At 39.8% G+C, this 23,019-nt stretch overlaps 1 protein-coding gene and 1 long non-coding RNA gene across 2 annotated transcripts in view; one reads left to right on the top strand and one right to left on the bottom strand.

Moving 5' to 3' along the window:
- The window catches only part of LOC114138909 (uncharacterized), a 45,556-nt gene that overhangs the window by 8,797 nt on the left and 13,740 nt on the right, over positions 1–23,019 (bottom strand). The window contains exon 2 of the long non-coding RNA XR_003594342.1: positions 16,868–16,873. This is a non-coding gene — a long non-coding RNA (uncharacterized LOC114138909). The remainder of the gene's footprint in view (positions 1–16,867; positions 16,874–23,019) is intronic.
- Positions 1,437–23,019, top strand: part of pigg (phosphatidylinositol glycan anchor biosynthesis class G (EMM blood group)) — a 116,004-nt gene continuing 94,421 nt past the window's right edge. The window contains exons 1-2 of the mRNA XM_028008399.1: positions 1,437–1,827; positions 1,929–2,131. Of these exons, the coding sequence (XP_027864200.1) occupies positions 1,674–1,827; positions 1,929–2,131 (357 nt within the window). The 5' untranslated portion in view covers positions 1,437–1,673. The remainder of the gene's footprint in view (positions 1,828–1,928; positions 2,132–23,019) is intronic.

Genomic DNA, 23,019 nt, shown 5'->3' with positions numbered 1-23,019 from the left:
TTTTAATACACATTTAGAGGATAAGAAGTGATGCAATTTCATTATTGGCTTTATTAAAAACAAAAAAAGTGAACAACATAAGTTAGTGCTTGTTAAAACATGGAAGTGTTCAGGAAAAATGTGCTAGTTTACAACTTCTGAAGAAGCTGCAGAGATCCACAACTCGGGTGGGAGAAACAACTGTAGGTCTTCCCGTCTGTAATCCTGGCCTTTATGGAAGAGCAAAATGAAATGTTAAGAAAAAAAAGGTATTAAGAAGTCAGGTTTCATGTTGTGTTAACACTCCACAACTTTAGCTGTTATTAAAAGTCCATGAAATATCACATCAAAGGTATGTTAATAGATGTTAACACTGAAGGGAACCAGAAATAAATTCTAACTATTAAGGGAGGAATCTGGATATAATTTTTATGATGTGTATTAATTTGATATTCACCACTATTTACTTTTTGCGAATCTAAAATTATAGGAATGAACGTTAATCGAGCATAAATCAATGTCCAACCCAGGGAAATGGTGTAAACGGAGCTGTCTTGCAGTGACTAAGTTCTCCCAGCAGATGGCGGCAGAGGCATTGACATGAACATACGGGTAGTCTAGTTCTGTAATCATTGTTTTAACGTACTTCTTTTCTTTTTTCTTTTTTAAAGTTTATTTTTAAAGTAAAAAACAAAGCTATTCTTTGTTCTTTCTCCTCTAAGAGCAGAACTAAAACTAATATTATAGGATTAATTTTTTCCTAATTTGCAGTTTCATCATCGTAAAACCTTAGATCTGTGGTGCCCAATGCAAATCCTCAACAGTCAGCGTTCTGTTTTAGAGTTTCTCCACCTCTGATGCTGGATTTAAACAGTTGAATCACTTCTTCGGGTTGTCACAGTTTTGCAGAGAGCCCATGTTTAAATCAGGTTTATTGAACCGGGAGGACATAAAATAGGCAAAACGCCACAACTGGAATGGCCACTGCTTTGAACAATGAATAGACATTCAGCGTAAGGTATAGTTTTAGCTTTCCTTACTTTTTTCCCTCAGAATTTTGAGGTTAATATACTTTGACTTCCTCTGCCACGTAAAAGGTCACTTAAATCTGACATGCACATCCAGGAAGTTAGTTCTCTTGCTGAGATCAAATTAAGAGTTTTAAAAATAAAATTCAGAGATTAAAGTCAGAATTCTGAGGGCAGAAAAATCCAAATTATGAGACTGAAGTATGAATATCCTCAGATTAAAATCAGAATAATCTGAAATTAAATCCTGAGATAAAAGTCAGAAAATTATGAGATAAATTATGACATAAAAAATACATTTTTTATTTTTATTTATTTTTACAGGAGCTCTAATCCCTTTCTGTACCTGCTTAATGCATTTTTTTCAGGCTGACGCAAACAGAAACATAATAACCAAGAGCGCTTTTAAAAAGCGCGTTGGTCTTGTTTGGTTCTGTCGCCTGCCGTAGTTTATCAACGCGGAAGCTACAATGAATGGCTACATTGCTAACTGGTATTAGTGTCTTATCCTAAATATACGTATAAACATTGACTGTTTGCTACTTTTTCTGAGAGACGGACATGTTGCGGGGTAACACGCAGCTTGGCGGGTTGTCCCTGTGATGCGTGGCAGCTGCGGTCAGCGAGTTGTCCCATTCAGATAAGTTAGTTGCTGCGTAAACCACCATGAGAGTCCGCTCGTCTGTGTTCGCCTGCTTCATTTTAATATTTGAAGTGCTCGGCGTTGCCCTCTTCCTGAGGGGCTTCTTCCCTGTTCCTGTAAAGTCTTCTTTCTCCTCCAAGAGCAAGCTGTCGGATTTACCCGCGGAGCCGCTGGCAGGTGAGAGCCCCCAGCATCACCCTCCCGCTACCTACCTACCTGTCTGTCTGTCTGTCCCCCTCGTTGTGGTCAAGCTCATCTGAGATGTTCTTACCTCACAGGAAGCCCTCCCAACTACACCCGCCTGCCCCAGCCCCTGTTCAGGAGGGTCGTCCTCATGGTGGTGGATGCCCTCCGAAACGACTTCGTGATTGGACCCGCAGGGTCCCACATGCCGTACACCCGGTACCTGGTGGAGAAAGGCTCGTCCCACAGCTTCGTGGCCAAGGCAAGACCTCCCACTGTCACCATGCCAAGGATCAAGGTAAGGTCTCTTTATGCTACATTTATCCACGTCTTAAATATGCTTTTATCTGTGGCAAAGACATCTGCAGGCTCGGTTTTCCCACCGGGTGTTGGCGCATCCTTAGAAAGTATTGCATGTTTGTATCTAAAATAAAAGCCTTAAAATGTCTTGCATACGTAAAACAATTTAAGTTAGCCTTAAATGCGTCCTGCAGTGGCAGAACTATTTAATCAATCAATCAATCAATCAAATTTTATTTGTATAGCACATTTCAGCAGCAAGACATTTCAAAGTGCTTTACATTATAACAAACACAGAATCACAATGCAATATAGAATCAATCATTAAGTCAAGTTCCATCAATAAATTTGTAATTGATTACATTTCAAATACAATTCTAAACAGGTGGGTTTTCAGTTGAGATTTAAAAGAAGTCAGTGTTTCAGCTGTTTTACAGTTTTCTGGAAGTTTGTTCCAAATTTGTGGTGCATAGATGCTGAAAGCTGCTTCTCCTCGTTTGGTTCTGGGGATGCAGAGCAGACCAGAACCAGAACCTGAGGGGTCTGGAAGGTTGATACAACAACAGCAGATCTTTAATGTATTGTGGTGCTAAACCGTTCAGTGATTTATAAACTAACAGTATTTTAAAGTCTATTCTCTGAGCTACAGGGAGCCAGTGGAGGGACTTTAAAACTGGTGTTATGTGCTCTATCTTCCTGGTTTTAGTGAGAACGCGAGCAGCAGCGTTCTGGATCAGCTGCAGCTGTTTGATTGATTTGTTGGACAGACCTGTGAAGACGCTGTTGCAATAATCAATACGACTGAAGATGAACGCATGGATGAGTTTCTCTAGATCTGGCTGAGACATTAGTCCTTTAATCCTGGAAATGTTCTTCAGGTGATAGTTGTTTTTCTAAAAAAAAAAAAAAATTCTATCAGGACTGTTAGTTTTAAGGAAGGAAAATCTTCAATATTTGTGTCGCTGACCTCGGATGTTGGAGTGTTTTGACCGTAGTTGAGCCACATTGGGTTTTATTAACAGAATAATATAGTACAGCATCAAATGAAGCATTCTTTTTTTTGTACTACCTTAATATATGACAGCATTATTATTATTATTGTGGTTAGTCTGTTGTTAAGGTTGGGACACAGTAAGTTTAATCAAATGATCATTTTAAATACAAGTATATGGCTTTTAACGTTTCTGAAATTCATACAACTCACAGTTCCAATGATCATTTTTCTCTTTCTGTCCTTTGCTAATCATCAGTAATCGACTTTATCATAATCACACAACAGGAGCTAATGATAAAACACCTGGTTCCCACCAGGTGTTGGAAAATCAAAACCAGAATGCATAAGCAATGCTTGAAAAGTTGAGGAACTACTTACTTCGTAAGAGTTGGGAACGTTTCGTAGAGCTGGAAGTCCAGTATGTTGATTAACTTAATCATCAGCAACTGTAACCTCTTCTGTAAAAACACAAGGTGTGTACAGCTTTTGGTTGGAACCCCTCAGACGTGTGTTAATAAAGCATAAAGAAGGAAAGACGTTAGAAAGGACCGTGAAGAAAGGGTTATCTTGGCCATCTTCCCTAAATAATTGATCCTGCTGTGGCGTTTGTCTTTCTGTCGAGCTGTGCCTGTCGGTCTTTGCGGGAGTGGCTGTCCGAGGAAGTTCACTCAGACGTCAGTCAGAAGAACAAAATAAAACTCAATCCCACATCGTATGGGCCTCCATTGTTCATCTTGTATGTTAAATTTTATGGCAGAAAACTAGAACAGTTATTAATGTACAGGATATGGTCTTGCTGTTTAAAAACAAAATAGGTAGCAACTCGTTGTGGGTTTAGAGGATTTTACAGGAGCAAGTTGCAAGTCTTTATAAAAAATGTTTATTAATCTAAAAAAAATAATAACATCATGTTGCATTGAAAACAAACATATCAGCTAGGGACGCACCGATATGAAAATTTGGGCCGATATTGATATCTGATATTAATATTACTGTTATGGCTAATAACCAATATTTACCAGTATATAGGTATATTTACTTACTTTGCTACACTTCAGAGACTTTAAAAACAAAAATACCACCCAAGATTGAAATACATAATGGTTAATATCGTCCCAGTTTTATTTCCGATATGTTAAAAAGCGCCGAATATCAGCAGAGACTGATGCTAGTGCCGATATATTGTACATCATCGAATATCAGCTGTTCAGCACAGAGGTGTAGGGTTAATGATTCTGTCTTGTATATAGTAACCACAGGATCTAGTGTCATTTAACATGGCACCCAGAAGGAGAAAATCTACAACAAAACAGAAGCTACATGTTAGCCCCTGCCGGCAGGTAAAGCAGACGAGGTGACAGAATAACTGAAGAGGACAGAGCAGAGGTTTGAACCAGCAACCCACCGGTTACAAGATAAACTTCTGGCTCCTGAGCAAATTCTGCATTCATAACATAAAACAAGAATGTGCGTTAGCCTACAGGCCAATACCGATTTCTGGTTTTATTTGTCATCCGACCGGTTGGTTCAGATGTCGGACAGATTACTTTTTTCTTTTACATGATAAGATCACATAAAAGAGGGGAAAAAAATGTGTGCTGCATGTTGAACAGTCGTAGCAGTTCTGAATCCAAGTGAAAGTAAATAAGTGAAAGGCATTACAAAAACATTCCCATTTATCAATCAAGGCAGGTTTCAGGTTCCATAAAACGGTTGAAGTCGTTAGTCTTAAAGCATTTAAAGGATTGGAGAAAAGAAATCAAATTTTAAAAACTTTTTACTCAACTAATAATTAATCAGAGCAGATCTGAGAAAAATATTGGCTGATTCTGATCCCTGGCTGATTGATCGGTGCATTTTTAACACAAACCTGTCCACCAAATCAAACGGTTTTTTGTTGTTGTTTTTTTTAACATAAAATGAAGTTTGCATACACATAACGCCCAAAATTATTCTTGTGAGCCAACATATAACATATTCAGTGTAAGGAAACTACGAGGAACTTTTCAGAAACAGGAGATGAATGTTCTTTCTGGATCCTAAGGCAGGAAAACGGGGCGTGTTGTTAAATTCTGATGACGTGTCATGTTGATAAGAGCAGCGTGAGTGCTGCCGAGCCAAGAGGGAAAGGCAGTCATGTCGTGCTTGCTGCCGATGACAGTTTGTTGTGCTGAAACACGCCGAGACGGCGAACCAACTACTGTGAACAGCAAAGAGTCGGCAGTTGTTGTCAGTAGCGGAGGAACGAGGTTGCAAAGGCTTTGATATTTTTATGTTTCTTTTTTTTTTTTTTTTCCACCTGCAAATAATCAGCTTAGCCTAGTCTGTTATCCTGTAGGCGCCGGGGAAGGGCGGAGGTGGACAAAAGGCGTCTGACAAAAGCTGAAGGGTAAAGTGGAATTTTATTTTTCTTCTCCCGCGTCAGAGGGGGAGAAAAAAAGTCAGAGGCGATATTTATGCTTTCTCGATGGTGGCGGAAAAGAATGAGGATGTGCTGACGGTGTCAAGCTGTCTCAACCCAAGGAGACGGGAGCCACACATCAGCCTCGAGGAGCGCTGCTGCAGAGAAAAGACGGCGTGGACAGAATCGTCCTCAGTGATGTCTTGACGAAATGGTTGGGAAGGCAGAACAGGAGCTGTTGGAATCAACACTCAACGGCTTCTTGACAAAGTGCACAGCTGATGTTTACTTAAAAATATTCCTGATCAAGGAAACAAAATCAATCACTCTTTCTCGTTAGAGAATTAGTTTAGTCTTGAGAGGTGCGTTGTTACTGTTTTCGTGAAGTTGTACTGGAGCCAAGGTGCTGTGGTTCGGTGTGACACCCTGGGGTTCTTCGCGGCCCTGCTTGAAGCAGATGGCTTTCTCTTGCGCAACTTGCTTTAATTTGAGTTCTAATTATTGTCGTCAAACAAAATTATGACATATGAGAAAGCATGCCGTCCAAACTCTCACTGGTCCACCAAAGTTACCGGGCTCACTGCCGCCATCTCCAGTCAGGGATTTCTGTGAATGATTTTCTGTCTACAATTTTGTAAAACTTGATCCTGCTGATGCCAATTTAGATTTCTTTTTAAAAGCTGTAAATTATTAAGGACAAAAGTATTATTTTGTCATTTATAGCTTCTAAAGAAATTAGAAGTTAGGGATGGGCATTTATCGTATCGTTTATCATTTATCGTGATAAATTTTTTATCATAAGAATATATATAGAAGTTGTTTTTTAGAATTGCAGTCTACCTGTGGTTTTAGCAATGGCACTGGAGGAAGTGAACGAAGCCGTTCAGTCCACTTTGGGCACATTTCCAAATATTAAATTAGCAGCCATCTTGTTCGGCTCTTCATTTCTCTCTTCATAGTGGAGGATGGTTGTTTACAGCGCAAACAATTTCGGGTAAACTTCATAGCGTACAACTACCGCATTATAAATGTTATGGGCAAACGTTACCAATTGGGTAAAGTTTAAAACTCCAACTAAGTCAAGTCCTCCAAAAAGCAATCATCTCTCAATAGCTGATTGTCCAGACCCTCTGGATGAAGCGAATCGTAGAACAAGGACTGTCTTTCACCAGGCTAAAACGGATCCACTGTTTAAAATAGTTTCCATTCTAGAAGTTTCTGCACCTTTCGACTGATTCTAAAACAGTCGAAAGGTGTTTCGACTGTTTTAGTCGAAACACCTTGATACAATACTAAAGCTATTGCTGAGGTATGATGTAATCACTGAATGGATGGGGCTTCATCTGTGAATCGTTCTGCTTTAGTTGTAGCTCAATGATGACACGGCCAAACAACTCCAAGAATGACATTTTCAGGCTTCCCAATAAAAGAATTGTTCACATATACCAGGGGTCGGCAACCAATGGCTCCGGAGCCACGTGTGGCTCTTTCATCCTTCTGTTGTGGCTCCCAGTGACTTTGGGAAATAGAATATTTTATTAAAATTAAATCATTAAAAAATTATAAATTAAAATCATTTAAAAATAAATTTCTAAATCTGAAGATTATGGTAAACTTGTAACATTAAAACAAAACGTTTTGAACATTTTTAGCACCCAAAATATACGTCATGTCCGCCGATGTGCGACAGGCATTCCTGGCGAACCCCACATGTCTGGCAGACCGCGTTTTTTTAGCGCACTGATTTATTGACTTTTTGATCCTTGCCTGGAAAATACATCATGAATAAATCCAAGAAAAGGAAACATTCTGAAGATGGCAGAACATTTAATGCTACGTGGACAGATCATTTTGCTTTCACCGCTGATGAAACTGGTTCACCAGCCTGCTTAATATGTGGCGAAAGACTGGCAAACAACAAGAAGTCAAATGTTGAAAGACATTTCAAGAGCAAACACTCTGTCTTTGCTAAAAAAATATCCCGAGGGAGAGGAGAGAAAAATGGCCGTTTCAGAGCTGATGTGAAAGGCTGAAGCGTACGGAGCCCTCTAGGGGACATGGGGGAGTTTTTTTCATTTGCGTTCCCTCGCAAAACTTTTGCGTTCCCTCGCAATACTGTACTGGTCAGTTATTTGATTATTTCTGCTACTGAATTAAGCTGCACTGACCCTTGCAAAACTGCCTTACTATTAAAATACTTAGCATAAAGAAAATCTAAAAGATGTTGTGGACATTCAGTTAATGAGTCACCTTAAGGTTCTTTGATGGTTGTAAAATAGCTCTGATGTTTGATTCTGGAGAGGAAAAAGTGGAAAATGTTTTATAGGTTGCTGGTAGCTCATATGTAAAACAACATCCTTGCGACTCGCCAAGTCAATAAAACCAACCTGGTTCTGTACCAAGTGCCAGTTGTCATAAAGAGAAGAGCGACCGTTAACAGGTGAGCTCTGTGAAACTAGTTGGCTGCAGGCTGCTCAGTCTGGCTAATTCACAGGGGGAAGAAGGTTGGGACACCTGGATGTAGTTCGTCAGGAACCAGGCGAATCTTTTCTCGATGCCAGCTTAAACAGAGTTTACGTCAGTTCTGGACAGGATAAAACCCAGCAGATTTAGGAAACTCAATTAACCCGACAGACGGAGAGCTGGGAGCACATCTCCCCTCTCAGAAGAGGAAGTAGAGAGTGAGAGAGGAGAGAGAGAGACTGAAGAGGGGGGAGATGTTGCGCAACAACAATATATAAAATTTGATCATTATCAGAGAGTTAACAAAGATTAGAGAAAATTTTGTTTAGCAAATGTTTATAAAATCTGAACAATTTCCTCCCAGAACCAAATTAATAATGGATAAAGACAATTCATATGGCAGCAGGTACAGAAAACCAGGGTAGAAATCTATTGTTAATCAATTCATGTTAAATAAATGGGAAAAAAATTACTTATTAAATATTTGGTCATAATTTCAGTTTGAGTCGGGCAGAACTTATCTGTTCGTTCCCATAGCAACGATCAGAAGCAGGACCATCCCCAGACCCACAGTGACCTCACTGATGAGGTCACTGATGACATCATGAACATCACAATAGATCAAAGAAGTTCTGAGGCTTTAACTGCTTGAATCTCAACACATCAGTTAGAATCCAAACGTTTCAGTGAGATTCAGGTTTTGTGTCTAGAGAGGATTTTTGTGTTTCCAAAATGCCATACCCTTTAATTTTTCCACTTGGTTTTGGACTAGGATATCTGGTGACGACAGGAATGAGGAAAGTATTCGACCATTTCTTTCCTGGAAATGATTCAGATGAAAGTGCCTCCCAGGAGGTTGAGAGTGATTTGTTTTGGGACGGGATTCCATCGGTTCCCAGAGATAAAGCTGACCCGGCTGGGGAAGTTTGTTCTGCAGCGAATCTGAATCGATTCTCAAGCTCCCAGGATGTTGAGGGAGACTTGTTTTGGGACGGGCTTCCATCAGTTCCCAGAGATCAAACTGACCCGGCTGGGGAAGTTTCTTCTGCGGCGAATCTCAAAGCTGAGCCTTCGATTACAACAATTTTATGTCCGGAGTGTTCAGCGAAGACATCGACAAATGGCACATCCTCCGGGGTCTCTGACCTTAAATGTTCCCCAGACGGCGCGTCAGGTTCAACACGCAGGAGCAGCAGTGGAGCTCCAGGAGGTAAGACTGCCCACAAACAGAAAACTGCCCTGAACGAGGGCACAAGATACCCCTCAAAGTCAAAAGATGAAGAAAGACTGTTGGAACCACAAGTACCTAGTTCCCAAATGAAAAGCTACCCCAGACGGTGCACTTTGACCCCAGAAGAGCATGAAATTTATAACAGGATGTTACTGATTCCCCCAAAGAAAACCTACTACTTTTGGGATAGCTCGACCTCAGAAGAAGAGGAAACCAGTTGGGACCGGGGGCGTGCCGTGGTGGCTTAGGGGTTAGCGCGACCCGTATTTGGAGGCCTCGAGTCCTCGACGAGGTCGTCGCGGGTTCGACTCCCGGACCCGACGACATTTGCCGCATGTCTTCCCCCCTCTCCTTCCTGTCAGCCTACTGTCATATAAGGGACACTAGGAGGAAGAAACATTGAATTTTGCGAATAAACTATCAAAAGTTAACATCCTGTATGCAGGTTTCTCTCCGGGCGCTCCGGCTTCCTGCCACAAGCTAAAGTCATCACTGTTTGGTTAATTAGTTTCTAAATTCTCCTTTGGTGTGAATAAAACATCAGGGCTGCACAGTAGCTCAGTGGGTAACACTGCTGCCTTGCAGTAAGAAAGTCCTGGGTTTGAATCCCAGCCTGGTTCTGTCTGCATGGGGTTTTCTGGTTCTCCATGTCCATATGTGGGTTCTCTCCGGGCGCTCCGGCTTCCTCCCACAGTCCAAAAAGATTTAGTGTGATTTATAATGGATGGATGTTAATAATGATAATAATTATTATTATTAATATTACCATTACTATATATAAATAGATATATCTATCCGTCTTTGCTGGGGGATTTTAACCAGGCCAACATGAAGACTGTTCTCCCTCACTGCAACCAGTATGTGGATTTTCCAACCAGGGGAGTGAATACTCTAGACTTGCCCTACATAGAGGGTTAAATAAGTAATATTTTTTATTTATTTAACAAAGAGATTAACGATCGATTTTAATCTAATCTGTACCGCTCAAAAATGCACAATACGTCTATAAACAATTTTGGAGAATTATCCACCTTATTCCTGGAAGGTTTTTGGGGGGTAACTGTTGTGCTGCTCCTGGTTGTACTCTAATCAGACCAAGTTTAGTTTGTGGCTGCAGCAAGTTTTCATCGCCTACTGACAGATAAGGAAACAAAAAGAATTTGGCTAAAAATTCTAAACTTGAACAGAGAAACCAAAATGCTTCATATGTGATCATTTCACTGTGTGGACAAAAAGCCAACGGAAGAAAACCCGCATCTGCATCCGAAGCAACTGAGTCAGTGAAGTAGCTAAACATGCTAGTGCGGGTTATTTGCGGCCATTTCTTCAAGTCGCCATCCCTCCCCGCATTAGCTGTAGGTAGCGGTAAAACAATATTGCCACATTTAAGCTGTGATAGCTGGAGTTCCCACATGTTTTACAGCCTAAAAGCTCTGACGAAAGCCGGTTAGCGAGTTGCTAACATGTAAACAAACGGCGGTTCCGGTTTGCGGCGGAAGTCGCGCCCACAAATCACACAAAGCTTCATGGGGGCTCGGAATAAGGTGGATAAAGAAGTACGTAAATATTCCCTTTTCCAACGAAATAACGTCTTTGCCACTTCGACACAAGCACAGTGACAAACGTTCAGAGGATGAAAACACTAGACTGCGAGTAAAAATCATATGACCCAGCTTTTCACCAGCATTTAAACGCACCACTTGTGCACAAATCTGAGGCTGTTTGAAGCGTGAAATGAGTCAAAAGTGCTTTTGTCCTCATAACCGGATCAGTGCGTAAATGCAGTTTTATCTGTGTATCAGGCGACTCGTGCGAACTTCTTTAATATTTGTAGGACTAAGAGAGGGTTTGAATTCCTAATGGTCAGATTTGTGAGGTTGTAGTTAAAAAAAATTGTTTGCAGAAATTTAACGTTTGTAGAAATTGTAATTGTGTACTTTTTATTTTTTATATGTAATTTCTTCATACTTGTGTATGCATTTGATCACATATTTACAAGTACCCAGTGTTATCCACAGGTTTTCTTTTTACGGTTTACAAATAATGTTTCACAGATAAGTAGAAAAAAGACAAATAAAAAAAAGGAGGCAATGACAAAAGAAGAGCTTGTATAGATTCTGAAGAACCCTTTGCAGTGGTCAGTGTGTTTGTGTGAGCTTGTATATGCTACATATAGAGGACATTTTTCACCAACAATCAAAGATCATCTGTGGAGTGACAACATTTTCCCGTCTTCACTTTTTAATTTCAATTCTAGAAGTATGGTGTGGATTATTTTTTATTGATTAGTTTTGATTAAGGTTAGGAACACACTCAGTTGTTAGGATTAAGGAAAAATATATATATTGACTTCCATTTGGCATAAATGGAAGTCAATACACAGAGAGTCCTCTGAGTGGTACAAGAATGTGTGTGTGCTCAATGAAAAATAAAGACTCATAATCCATCCCAAAGGTTCATGCATATTTTATTCAAGAGTAAAAAAGTGGATCGTCCCATGGGCCATGCTTACAGTGATGGCAGAACATTTAATGCTACGTGGACAGATCATTTTGCTTTCACCGCTGATGAAACTGGTTCACCAGTCTGCTTAATATGTGGCGAAAGACTGGCAAACAACAAGAAGTCAAATGTTGAAAGACATTTCAAGAGCAAACACTCTGTCTTTGCTAAAAAAATATCCCGAGGGAGAGGAGAGAAAAAAGGAGCTGATGCGAAAGGCTGAAGCGTACGGAGCCCTCTAGGGGACATGGGGGAGTTTTTTTCATTTGCGTTCCCTCGCAAAACTTTTGCGTTCCCTCGCAATACTGTACTGGTCAGTTATGCAGCATAATTGAATACTGTAAGCCTTTTTTACGTGGGCGCCGTACTTTCTGCTTTAATATAAGGTTATGTGAGGTTTTTCCAGGAATGTTAATATCTTTTTGTGAAATATCTGAAGTTTTATATCTTTCTTTAGGATAGAAAGGCACCACAAACCTACGATATAAACAGAAACCTTCTGTAAGTAGGAAAGAAATAAAAATACATCCTAATTTGGACTGTTTCTGAGTTATTATCGCAGGTAATAAATCATCTGACAGTTTTGATTGTGTCTCTGTTGTGTTCGTAGTCTGAATGGTTTAAAGAGCTGCTTTCAGTGCCGCTCCATCTCAGCCTTAACAGACATAAACATGCAGTAAAAAATAAATCGATTTTCAATCAGTGTTTTGCACCAAACAGTTAATAATAATAAACAAGTTTTCACTGAGGCTCTATAAGAGCCATAAATGAAATAAGTAATTATTGATATGACAGGAGCAGCGGCTTTGACACTTAGGTGTGTCGACGTGACGTCACCAGGTATGAATGGGAAGGATACTGGCTTTGTGTGTTTTAGGAAGCGGTGAGCGGGGCGGTCAGTCCTTGCAAAGTTTGGAGCCTGATCATCAAAATGGAATAAATCGATAATTGTGACAGAACAAAGAAAAGGTTTGGAGTTGATTGATACACGGACAGATGAGATTCCCCGAGTTAACCCAGAGTTAATCCCTTTACCATCATTAGTTTGTCGTGTTTTTAATAATAAAAACTTGTTAAGAGTAAAAACTGTTTGGTGCAAAACACTGATTGAAAATTGATTTATTTATTACTGCATGTTTATGTCTGTTAAGGCTGAGATGGAGCGGCACTGAAAGCAGCTCTTTAAACCATTCAGACTAGAACACAACAGAGACACAATCAAAACTGTCAGATGATTTATTACCTGCGATAATAACTCAGAAATACTCCAAATTAGGATGTATTTTTATTTCTTTCCTACTTACGGAAGGTTTCTGTTTATATCGTAGGTTTGTGGCGCCTTTCTATCCTAAAGAAAGATATAAAACTTCAGATATTTCACAAAAAGATTCTAACATTCATGGAAAAACCTCACATAACCTTATATTAAAACAGAAAGTACGGCGCCCACCGTAAGAAAGGCTTACAGTATTCAATTAGCTGCATAACTGACCAGTACAGTATTGCGAGGGAACGCAAAAGAAAAAAATCCCCATGTCCCCTAGGGGGCTCCGTACTACGGGACACAGAAGCAGACTGCGCATTTTTTGGTTTGCTTGGTTCGTTCAGTGCCGGTGGATAATATTTGGATAAGTTTAGATTTTTATCTCCTGAATAAGAGGAGGACAGGTGACTGCATTCTGTTTCTATGTTTCCTTCAGTGCGGGATGGGTAAGTTTCGATTTTTATTTCTTAAATACAAAGACCCAAATAGACAGAGGGTGTTTTGTTTGAAATTGAGCATCAACAAAGTGTAAAATGCGTTTTGTTACATGCAGAAATAACATTTTGTGTTCTCTGCAGCAGTTCGTTGATTTCATAAACGCAACATCGATTTTTGTACATAGCATATAGGTTTTATATATATGACGTCAAAATGGGTTGTGGCTCCAAATGCTTTCTTTTTATTGGGAGGCGGTCCCAAATGGCTCTTTGAATAGATTGTAAAGTTTTAGACCCCTGGAATTTGTTTTACATTATGTTGCATCTCATCCGGAGACGTCAGCGTGTTTAATTTCGGATTGACCATCTTCAGTTCAACTGAGCGAATATTTTGGAAAACCAACTTTCCCTGCATTTACACACTTTGAGGTATATTTCTACTACCTTTACTCAGACTGAAATATTTGTCCATTCCTCTTTGTAAAACTGCTGAGGCTTTTGGATTTAACTCTGGACTTTGACTAGACCTTTTTACCAGATGGATATGATTCCTAGTGAAAGGTGAATCTCTGCAACAGATTCAAGCATTCTGCAGCCTCAAACTGGTTTTGAGTGTTAACCTCCATTAACGTTCGTTCACCAGGTTCACTGACCCCGCTGAAGAAAAGCATTTCCCTACATGTCTTGTCTTACTTCTTATGTCTTTCATTCAGTTGTGGCTTTGACATACAGTATATAGATCTATATAGATCTCTCTCTCTATATATAGGTAGATAGATAGATCTATATATACAGTACAGACCAAAGGTTTGGACACAACTGTGTGTCCACACTTTTGGTCTGTACTGTATATATAGATCTATATATGTATATAGATCTACATATCTACATATATATAGATCTATCTATTTATATAGATCTATCTATCTACCTGTATATATATAGAGAGATCTATATAGATCTATATACATATATGTGATACTTTTCTATTCAATTATTATTTGTTTAAGATCTGAGTTTAATCAATCCCAATATTAGTTGTTCAACAAATTACATCATTATTGATCATTTCAGTACAAGGTAGTATAAAATATTGTGAAGAAAACTTCCCCATGCTGGAGATTTAAGTTTAACAGTAATAATAAATAAAGTTATCTTTAAAATGAATCACTCAAGTGACCCAACAGTAGACTTAAACATCAATAAAATAAATCTGGTGTGTTGTTTTTGTCTCCTGCAAACTTTGCTTTAATTCTATTCATTTTTTCTATCTAATCATAATAAATCATAGTCAGTCAGAGAGAGTCATGAAACAAGAAAAGCAGGTTTCCTGGAAAAAGAGGAAGTAAGTTTCCAGCCTGCAAACTTATAGAAATAGTTGAGACTATTCCTTATTTTAAAGCATGAAAGTTTTAAAGAATGAAAGTCTAAACATTTTGAGTAATTGGATAAGATTCAAAGTAAAATACTTATATTAATACTGGTTTACTTGTAATAATACTTACACTTACATTTGTGGGAATGCTTGCAAGTAAAACAAGTAACTTTGGTATCAAATAATTAGAATAATAGATTATTCTTGGTTTCTGTTCAGAAAAACATCTGTAATAACTCACATTAAGATTATAATAAATATAATTAATAAGTTATAGTTATAAAATTATAAATGAATGCTAAATCAGAGAAGCTAAAGAAGTTATAAATGCGATTTTGACATTGAACTTGAAATGGTGTAAAATGTGTAACTGCAATTAAACATCACTGATGTTGTGTTGGAGGTAGATGGTAGGTGAAAGGTGAAAGGTTAAGGGAAAAAGAGGAACTAACAGGAGAGCAGAGATGATCAACGCCTTATTTGGAAACAGGTTGTTGAACAATTTAAATGTTTCAAAGAAAAGGTTGTGCAGGCAACGGACGTAGGAGGACCATTGGGCAATCCTGAGACATTAGCACAGACATCAGGACATAATGTCTGTAAAACAGTGATGGATATGAGATCATCTGTCTGAGCAGACAACCAATGAAACAAGCACAGCAACAGTGCTAGCCAATGCAAACGCACCAAAATGGTGGATAAACCCTATAAAAGGTGGGTGCAAAAGAGGAACCTTTGGTTGGATCCTCCAGGCAGCTTCGAGCCAAGATCGAGACGGACAAAGAACTCTGCAGCTGAAGAAGAGGCGGGGCCACAGAGCCGAAGACTGTCCTGCTCATGGGGACCAACCCGTTAGCCCCGCAACATATGGCTTCAAATGGCACTTCTCTCATCAGCTGGGTTCAGACCCCAAAGACAAAGATGAAGACAAAGGCAAGCACCCAAGTCCTGTGTGACCTCACCATCCATGCGGAGAAGAAGCTCATCAGACCTACAGAGATCCCGGCCTTCATCGATCAACATCTTCCTCCTGCTGCAGCACCTTCTTCATCATCAGGCCAGGTCTGGGGTTTGAAAAGCCATGCTCCGTCCGTCTCTCTCAAAGGTTCCCTTTTTTAGTTCTCAGTGTCAGCATTAGGGAAAGATAGACTAGATGATTGATTTTACTTATTTGATTATTTCTGCTACTGAATTAAGCTGTACTGACCCTTGCAAAACTGCCTTACTAATAAAATACTTAGCATAAAGAAAATCTAAAAGATGTCGTGGACATTCAGTTAATGAGTCACCTTAAGGTTCTTTGATGGTTGTAAAATAGCTGTGATGTTTGATTCTGGAGAGGAAAAAGTGGAAAATGTTTTATAGGTTGCTGGTAGCCCATATGTAAAACAACATACTTGGGACTCGCTGAGTCACTAAAACCAACCTGGTTCTGTACCAAGTGCAAGTTGTCATAAAGAAAAGAGCGACCGTTAACAGGTGAGCTCTGTGAAACTAGTTGGCTGCAGGCTGCTCAGTCTGGCTAATTCACAGGGGGAAGAAGGTTGGGACACCTGGATGTAGTTCGTTAGGAACCAGGCGAATCTTTTCTCGATGCCAGCTTAAACAGAGTTTACGTCAGTTCTGGACAGGATAAAACCCAGCAGATTTAGGAAACTCAATTAACCCGACAGACGGAGAGCTGGTAGCACATCTCCCCTCTCAGAAGAGGAAGTAGAGAGTGAGAGAGGAGAGAGACTGAAGAGGGGGGAGATGTTGCGCAACAACAAATTAAATTTGATCATTAACATAGAGTTAACAAAGATTAGAGAAAATTTTGTTTTGCAAATGTTTATAAAATCTGAACAATTTCCTCCCAGAACCAAATTAATAATGGATAAAGACAATTCATATGGCAGCAGGTAGAGAAAACCAAGGTAGAAATCTATTGTTAATCAATTCATGTTAAATAAATGGGAAAAAAAATTACTTATTAAATATTTGGTCATTATTTCAGTTTGAGTCGGGCAGAACTTATCTGTTTGTTCCCATAGCAACGATCAGAAGCAGGACCCTCCCCAGAACCACAGTGACCTCACTGATGAGGTCACAGACGACATCATGAACATCACAACAGATCAAAGAAGTTCTGAGGCTTTAACTGCTTGAATCTCAACACATCAGTTAGAATCCAAACGTTTCAGTGAGATTCAGGTTTTGTGTCTAGAGAGGATTTTTGTGTTTCCAAAATGCCATACCCTTTAATTTTCCCACTTGGCTTTGGACTAGGATATCTGGTGACGACAGGAATGAGGAAAGTATTCGACCATTTCTTTCCTGGAAATGATTCAGATGAAAGTGCCTCCCAGGAGGTTGAGAGTGATTTGTTTTGGGACGGGAATCCATCGGTTCCCAGAGATAAAGCTGACCCGGCTGGGGAAGTTTGTTCTGCAGCGAATCTGAATCGATTCTCAAGCTCCCAGGATGTTGAGGGAGACTTGTTTTGGGACGGGCTTCCATCAGTTCCCAGAGATCAAACTGACCCGGCTGGGGAAGTTTCTTCTGCGGCGAATCTCAAAGCTGAGCCTTCGATTACAACAATTTTATGTCCGGAGTGTTCAGCGAAGACATCGACAAATGGCACATCCTCCGGGGTCTCTGACCTTAAATGTTCCCCAGACGGCGCGTCAGGTTCAACACGCAGGAGCAGCAGTGGAGCTCCAGGAGGTAAGACTGCCCACAAACAGAAAACTGCCCTGAACGAGGGCACAAGATACCCCTCAAAGTCAAAAGATGAAGAAAGACTGTTGGAACCACAAGTACCTAGTTCCCAAATGAAAAGCTACCCCAGACGGTGCACTTTGACCCCAGAAGAGCATGAAATTTATAACAGGATGTTACTGATTCCCCCAAAGAAAACCTACTACTTTTGGGATAGCTCGACCTCAGAAGAAGAGGAAACCAGTTGGGACCGGGGGCGTGCCGTGGTGGCTTAGGGGTTAGCGCGACCCGTATTTGGAGGCCTCGAGTCCTCGACGAGGTCGTCGCGGGTTCGACTCCCGGACCCGACGACATTTGCCGCATGTCTTCCCCCCTCTCCTTCCTGTCAGCCTACTGTCATATAAGGGACACTAGGAGGAAGAAACATTGAATTTTGCGAATAAACTATCAAAAGTTAACATCCTGTATGCAGGTTTCTCTCCGGGCGCTCCGGCTTCCTGCCACAAGCTAAAGTCATCACTGTTTGGTTAATTAGTTTCTAAATTCTCCTTTGGTGTGAATAAAACATCAGGGCTGCACAGTAGCTCAGTGGGTAACACTGCTGCCTTGCAGTAAGAAAGTCCTGGGTTTGAATCCCAGCCTGGTTCTGTCTGCATGGGGTTTTCTGGTTCTCCATGTCCATATGTGGGTTCTCTCCGGGCGCTCCGGCTTCCTCCCACAGTCCAAAAAGATTTAGTGTGATTTATAATGGATGGATGTTAATAATGATAATAATTATTATTATTAATATTACCATTACTATATATAAATAGATATATCTATCCGTCTTTGCTGGGGGATTTTAACCAGGCCAACATGAAGACTGTTCTCCCTCACTGCAACCAGTATGTGGATTTTCCAACCAGGGGAGTGAATACTCTAGACTTGCCCTACATAGAGGGTTAAATAAGTAATATTTTTTATTTATTTAACAAAGAGATTAACGATCGATTTTAATCTAATCTGTACCGCTCAAAAATGCACAATACGTCTATAAACAATTTTGGAGAATTATCCACCTTATTCCTGGAAGGTTTTTGGGGGGTAACTGTTGTGCTGCTCCTGGTTGTACTCTAATCAGACCAAGTTTAGTTTGTGGCTGCAGCAAGTTTTCATCGCCTACTGACAGATAAGGAAACAAAAAGAATTTGGCTAAAAATTCTAAACTTGAACAGAGAAACCAAAATGCTTCATATGTGATCATTTCACTGTGTGGACAAAAAGCCAACGGAAGAAAACCCGCATCTGCATCCGAAGCAACTGAGTCAGTGAAGTAGCTAAACATGCTAGTGCGGGTTATTTGCGGCCATTTCTTCAAGTCGCCATCCCTCCCCGCATTAGCTGTAGGTAGCGGTAAAACAATATTGCCACATTTAAGCTGTGATAGCTGGAGTTCCCACATGTTTTACAGCCTAAAAGCTCTGACGAAAGCCGGTTAGCGAGTTGCTAACATGTAAACAAACGGCGGTTCCGGTTTGCGGCGGAAGTCGCGCCCACAAATCACACAAAGCTTCATGGGGGCTCGGAATAAGGTGGATAAAGAAGTACGTAAATATTCCCTTTTCCAACGAAATAACGTCTTTGCCACTTCGACACAAGCACAGTGACAAACGTTCAGAGGATGAAAACACTAGACTGCGAGTAAAAATCATATGACCCAGCTTTTCACCAGCATTTAAACGCACCACTTGTGCACAAATCTGAGGCTGTTTGAAGCGTGAAATGAGTCAAAAGTGCTTTTGTCCTCATAACCGGATCAGTGCGTAAATGCAGTTTTATCTGTGTATCAGGCGACTCGTGCGAACTTCTTTAATATTTGTAGGACTAAGAGAGGGTTTGAATTCCTAATGGTCAGATTTGTGAGGTTGTAGTTAAAAAAAATTGTTTGCAGAAATTTAACGTTTGTAGAAATTGTAATTGTGTACTTTTTATTTTTTATATGTAATTTCTTCATACTTGTGTATGCATTTGATCACATATTTACAAGTACCCAGTGTTATCCACAGGTTTTCTTTTTACGGTTTACAAATAATGTTTCACAGATAAGTAGAAAAAAGACAAATAAAAAAAAGGAGGCAATGACAAAAGAAGAGCTTGTATAGATTCTGAAGAACCCTTTGCAGTGGTCAGTGTGTTTGTGTGAGCTTGTATATGCTACATATAGAGGACATTTTTCACCAACAATCAAAGATCATCTGTGGAGTGACAACATTTTCCCGTCTTCACTTTTTAATTTCAATTCTAGAAGTATGGTGTGGATTATTTTTTATTGATTAGTTTTGATTAAGGTTAGGAACACACTCAGTTGTTAGGATTAAGGAAAAATATATATATTGACTTCCATTTGGCATAAATGGAAGTCAATACACAGAGAGTCCTCTGAGTGGTACAAGAATGTGTGTGTGCTCAATGAAAAATAAAGACTCATAATCCATCCCAAAGGTTCATGCATATTTTATTCAAGAGTAAAAAAGTGGATCGTCCCATGGGCCATGCTTACAGTGATGGCAGAACATTTAATGCTACGTGGACAGATCATTTTGCTTTCACCGCTGATGAAACTGGTTCACCAGTCTGCTTAATATGTGGCGAAAGACTGGCAAACAACAAGAAGTCAAATGTTGAAAGACATTTCAAGAGCAAACACTCTGTCTTTGCTAAAAAATATCCCGAGGGAGAGGAGAGAAAAAAGGAGCTGATGCGAAAGGCTGAAGCGTACGGAGCCCCCTAGGGGACATGGGGGATTTTTTTTCTTTTGCGTTCCCTCGCAATACTGTTCTGGTCAGTTATGCAGCATAATTGAATACTGTAAACCTTTCTTACGGTGGGCGCCGTACTTTCTGCTTTAATATAAGGTTATGTGAGGTTTTTCCATGAATGTTAGAATCTTTTTGTGAAATATCTGAAGTTTTATATCTTTCTTTAGGATAGAAAGGCACCAAAAACCTACGATATAAACAGAAACCTTTCGTAAGTAGGAAAGAAATAAAAATACATCCTAATTTGGACTATTTCTGAGTTATTATCGCAGGTAATAAATCATCTGACAGTTTTGATTGTGTCTCTGTTGTGTTCGTAGTCTGAATGGTTTAAAGAGCTGCTTTCAGTGCCGCTCCATCTCAGCCTTAACAGACATAAACATGCAGTAAAAAATAAATCGACTTTCAGTCAGTGTTTTGCACCAAACAGTTAATAATAATAAACAGGTTTTCACTGAGGCTCTATAAGAGCCATATGAATGAAATAAGTAATTATTGATATGACAGGAGCAGGAGGCTTTGACACTTAGGTGTGTCGACGTGGGAGTGACGTCACCAGGTATGAATGGGAAGGATACTGGCTTTGTGTGTTTTAGGAAGCGGTGAGCGGGGCGGTCAGTCCTTGCAAAGTTTGGAGCCTGATCATCAAAATGGAATAAATCGATAATTGAGACAGAACAAAGAAAAGGTTTGGAGTTGATTGATACACGAACAGATGAGATTCCCCGAGTTAACCCAGAGTTAATCCCTTTACCATCATTAGTTTGTCGTGTTTTTAATAATAAAAACTTGTTAATAGTAAAAACTGTTTGGTGCAAAACACTGATTGAAAATTGATTTATTTTTTACTGCATGTTTATGTCTGTTAAGGCTGAGATGGAGCGGCACTGAAAGCAGCTCTTTAAACCATTCAGACTAGAACACAACAGAGACACAATCAAAACTGTCAGATGATTTATTACCTGCGATAATAACTCAGAAATAGTCCAAATTAGGATGTATTTTTATTTCTTTCCTACTTACGAAAGGTTTCTGTTTATATCGTAGGTTTGTGGCGCCTTCCTATCCTAAAGAAAGATATAAAACTTCAGATATTTCACAAAAGATTCTAACATTCATGGAAAAACCTCACATAACCTTATATTAAAACAGAAAGTACGGCGCCCACCGTAAGAAAGGCTTACAGTGTTCAATTATGCTGCATAACTGACCAGTACAGTATTGCGAGGGAACGCAAAAGAAAAAAATCCCCATGTCCCCTAGGGGGCTCCGTACTACGGGACACAGAAGCAGACTGCGCATTTTTTGGTTTGCTTGGTTCGTTCAGTGCCGGTGGATAATATTTGGATAAGTTTAGATTTTTATCTCCTGAATAAGAGGAGGACAGGTGACTGCATTCTGTTTCTATGTTTCCTTCAGTGCGGGTTGGGTAAGTTTCGATTTTTATTTCTTAAATACAAAGACCCAAATAGACAGAGGGTGTTTTGTTTGAAATTGAGCATCAACAAAGTGTAAAATGCGTTTTGTTACATGCAGAAATAAAATTTCGTGTTCTCTGCAGCAGTTCGTTGATTTCATAAACGCAACATCGATTTTTGTACATAGCATATAGGTTTTATATATATGACGTCAAAATGGGTTGTGGCTCCAAATGCTTTCTTTTTATTGGGAGGCGGTCCCAAATGGCTCTTTGAATAGAAAAGGTTGCCGACCCCTGACATATACCAATGTCCGATCATTTTTTAAAAACTTGTCTTGTGAAATAAAGTGACCCAATTACAGGTAAACACCAAACCTTGAGCAAAAACGAGCCTATTAGTTGAGGAAAACGTTAGAACATTCCAGCCCGTTATACAGTAGCTAATCTAGGGCACAAGTCATAATACAGCATCTCAATAAAATCCAGATGTGGGCTTTAGAGTGAGGTTTGTTTTGGGTTTATGTTATCCATTTCTGCTTCAGCTTTAATAATTTGACATTTTTTATGCCAGAATTCATGGTGGATTCTATGACAGTGAGCTGAGCTGGTCTTCCTGGCGCAAAACATTCCCACCTCCATGCTTCACTACTGGTATGAGGCTACTTTCCTGAAATGCATCATACCAAACATGTTCTCTCAGACTGTCCAAAGAACGTTGATCCAGACTTCTTGGTCTTTGGCCGTGTTTCCACTCTGGCCTTCATGATTTTCTTAAAGAGCAAAAGTGTTGCACATCTCCTATAAATCTCTGAGGCTTAAATTGATTTAAACAGATTTCTGTATTGTTAAAGCTGGTGGTGAATATATGTCTGCCAAATGTTACACTGATTAGTTTGGCAAAAAGTACAGTCGACTATAGAGAGATTAAGGTAAGATTAAATGTGCTGAGTCACTAAATCTATGTTCTGTAGTTCTGTCCAGCCTTTGATTTAGTGATGTGAGAATGTTGTAACTGGGCTTTACCGACTGAGGCACCCTCTCTCACCTTTACGCCTGGTTTGCTATCGTCTTGGCTGTGATGAAATGAAGCGTCCTATAGGCAGAGTGGTGTAGCGAAGGGGGAGGACATGGAGAGGATTGAGATTTATGTGGACATACAGGGAGGCAGATGTTTCCCTGTAATCCGAGGGTTTAGAGAAAGATGTGGGGATAATGAAGGACAAAGACAGGCGGCCATTCGGTGCCAAATTCCCTCTTTCCCTGATGCAGGGGGTAGTTTATTTTAAAGAAGATGGAAAGCA

Source organism: Xiphophorus couchianus, chromosome 23, assembly GCF_001444195.1.
Source record: "Xiphophorus couchianus chromosome 23, X_couchianus-1.0, whole genome shotgun sequence".
NCBI classification, from domain to species: Eukaryota; Metazoa; Chordata; class Actinopteri; order Cyprinodontiformes; family Poeciliidae; genus Xiphophorus; species Xiphophorus couchianus.
This window is presented reverse-complemented; position numbering and strand designations above follow the sequence as displayed.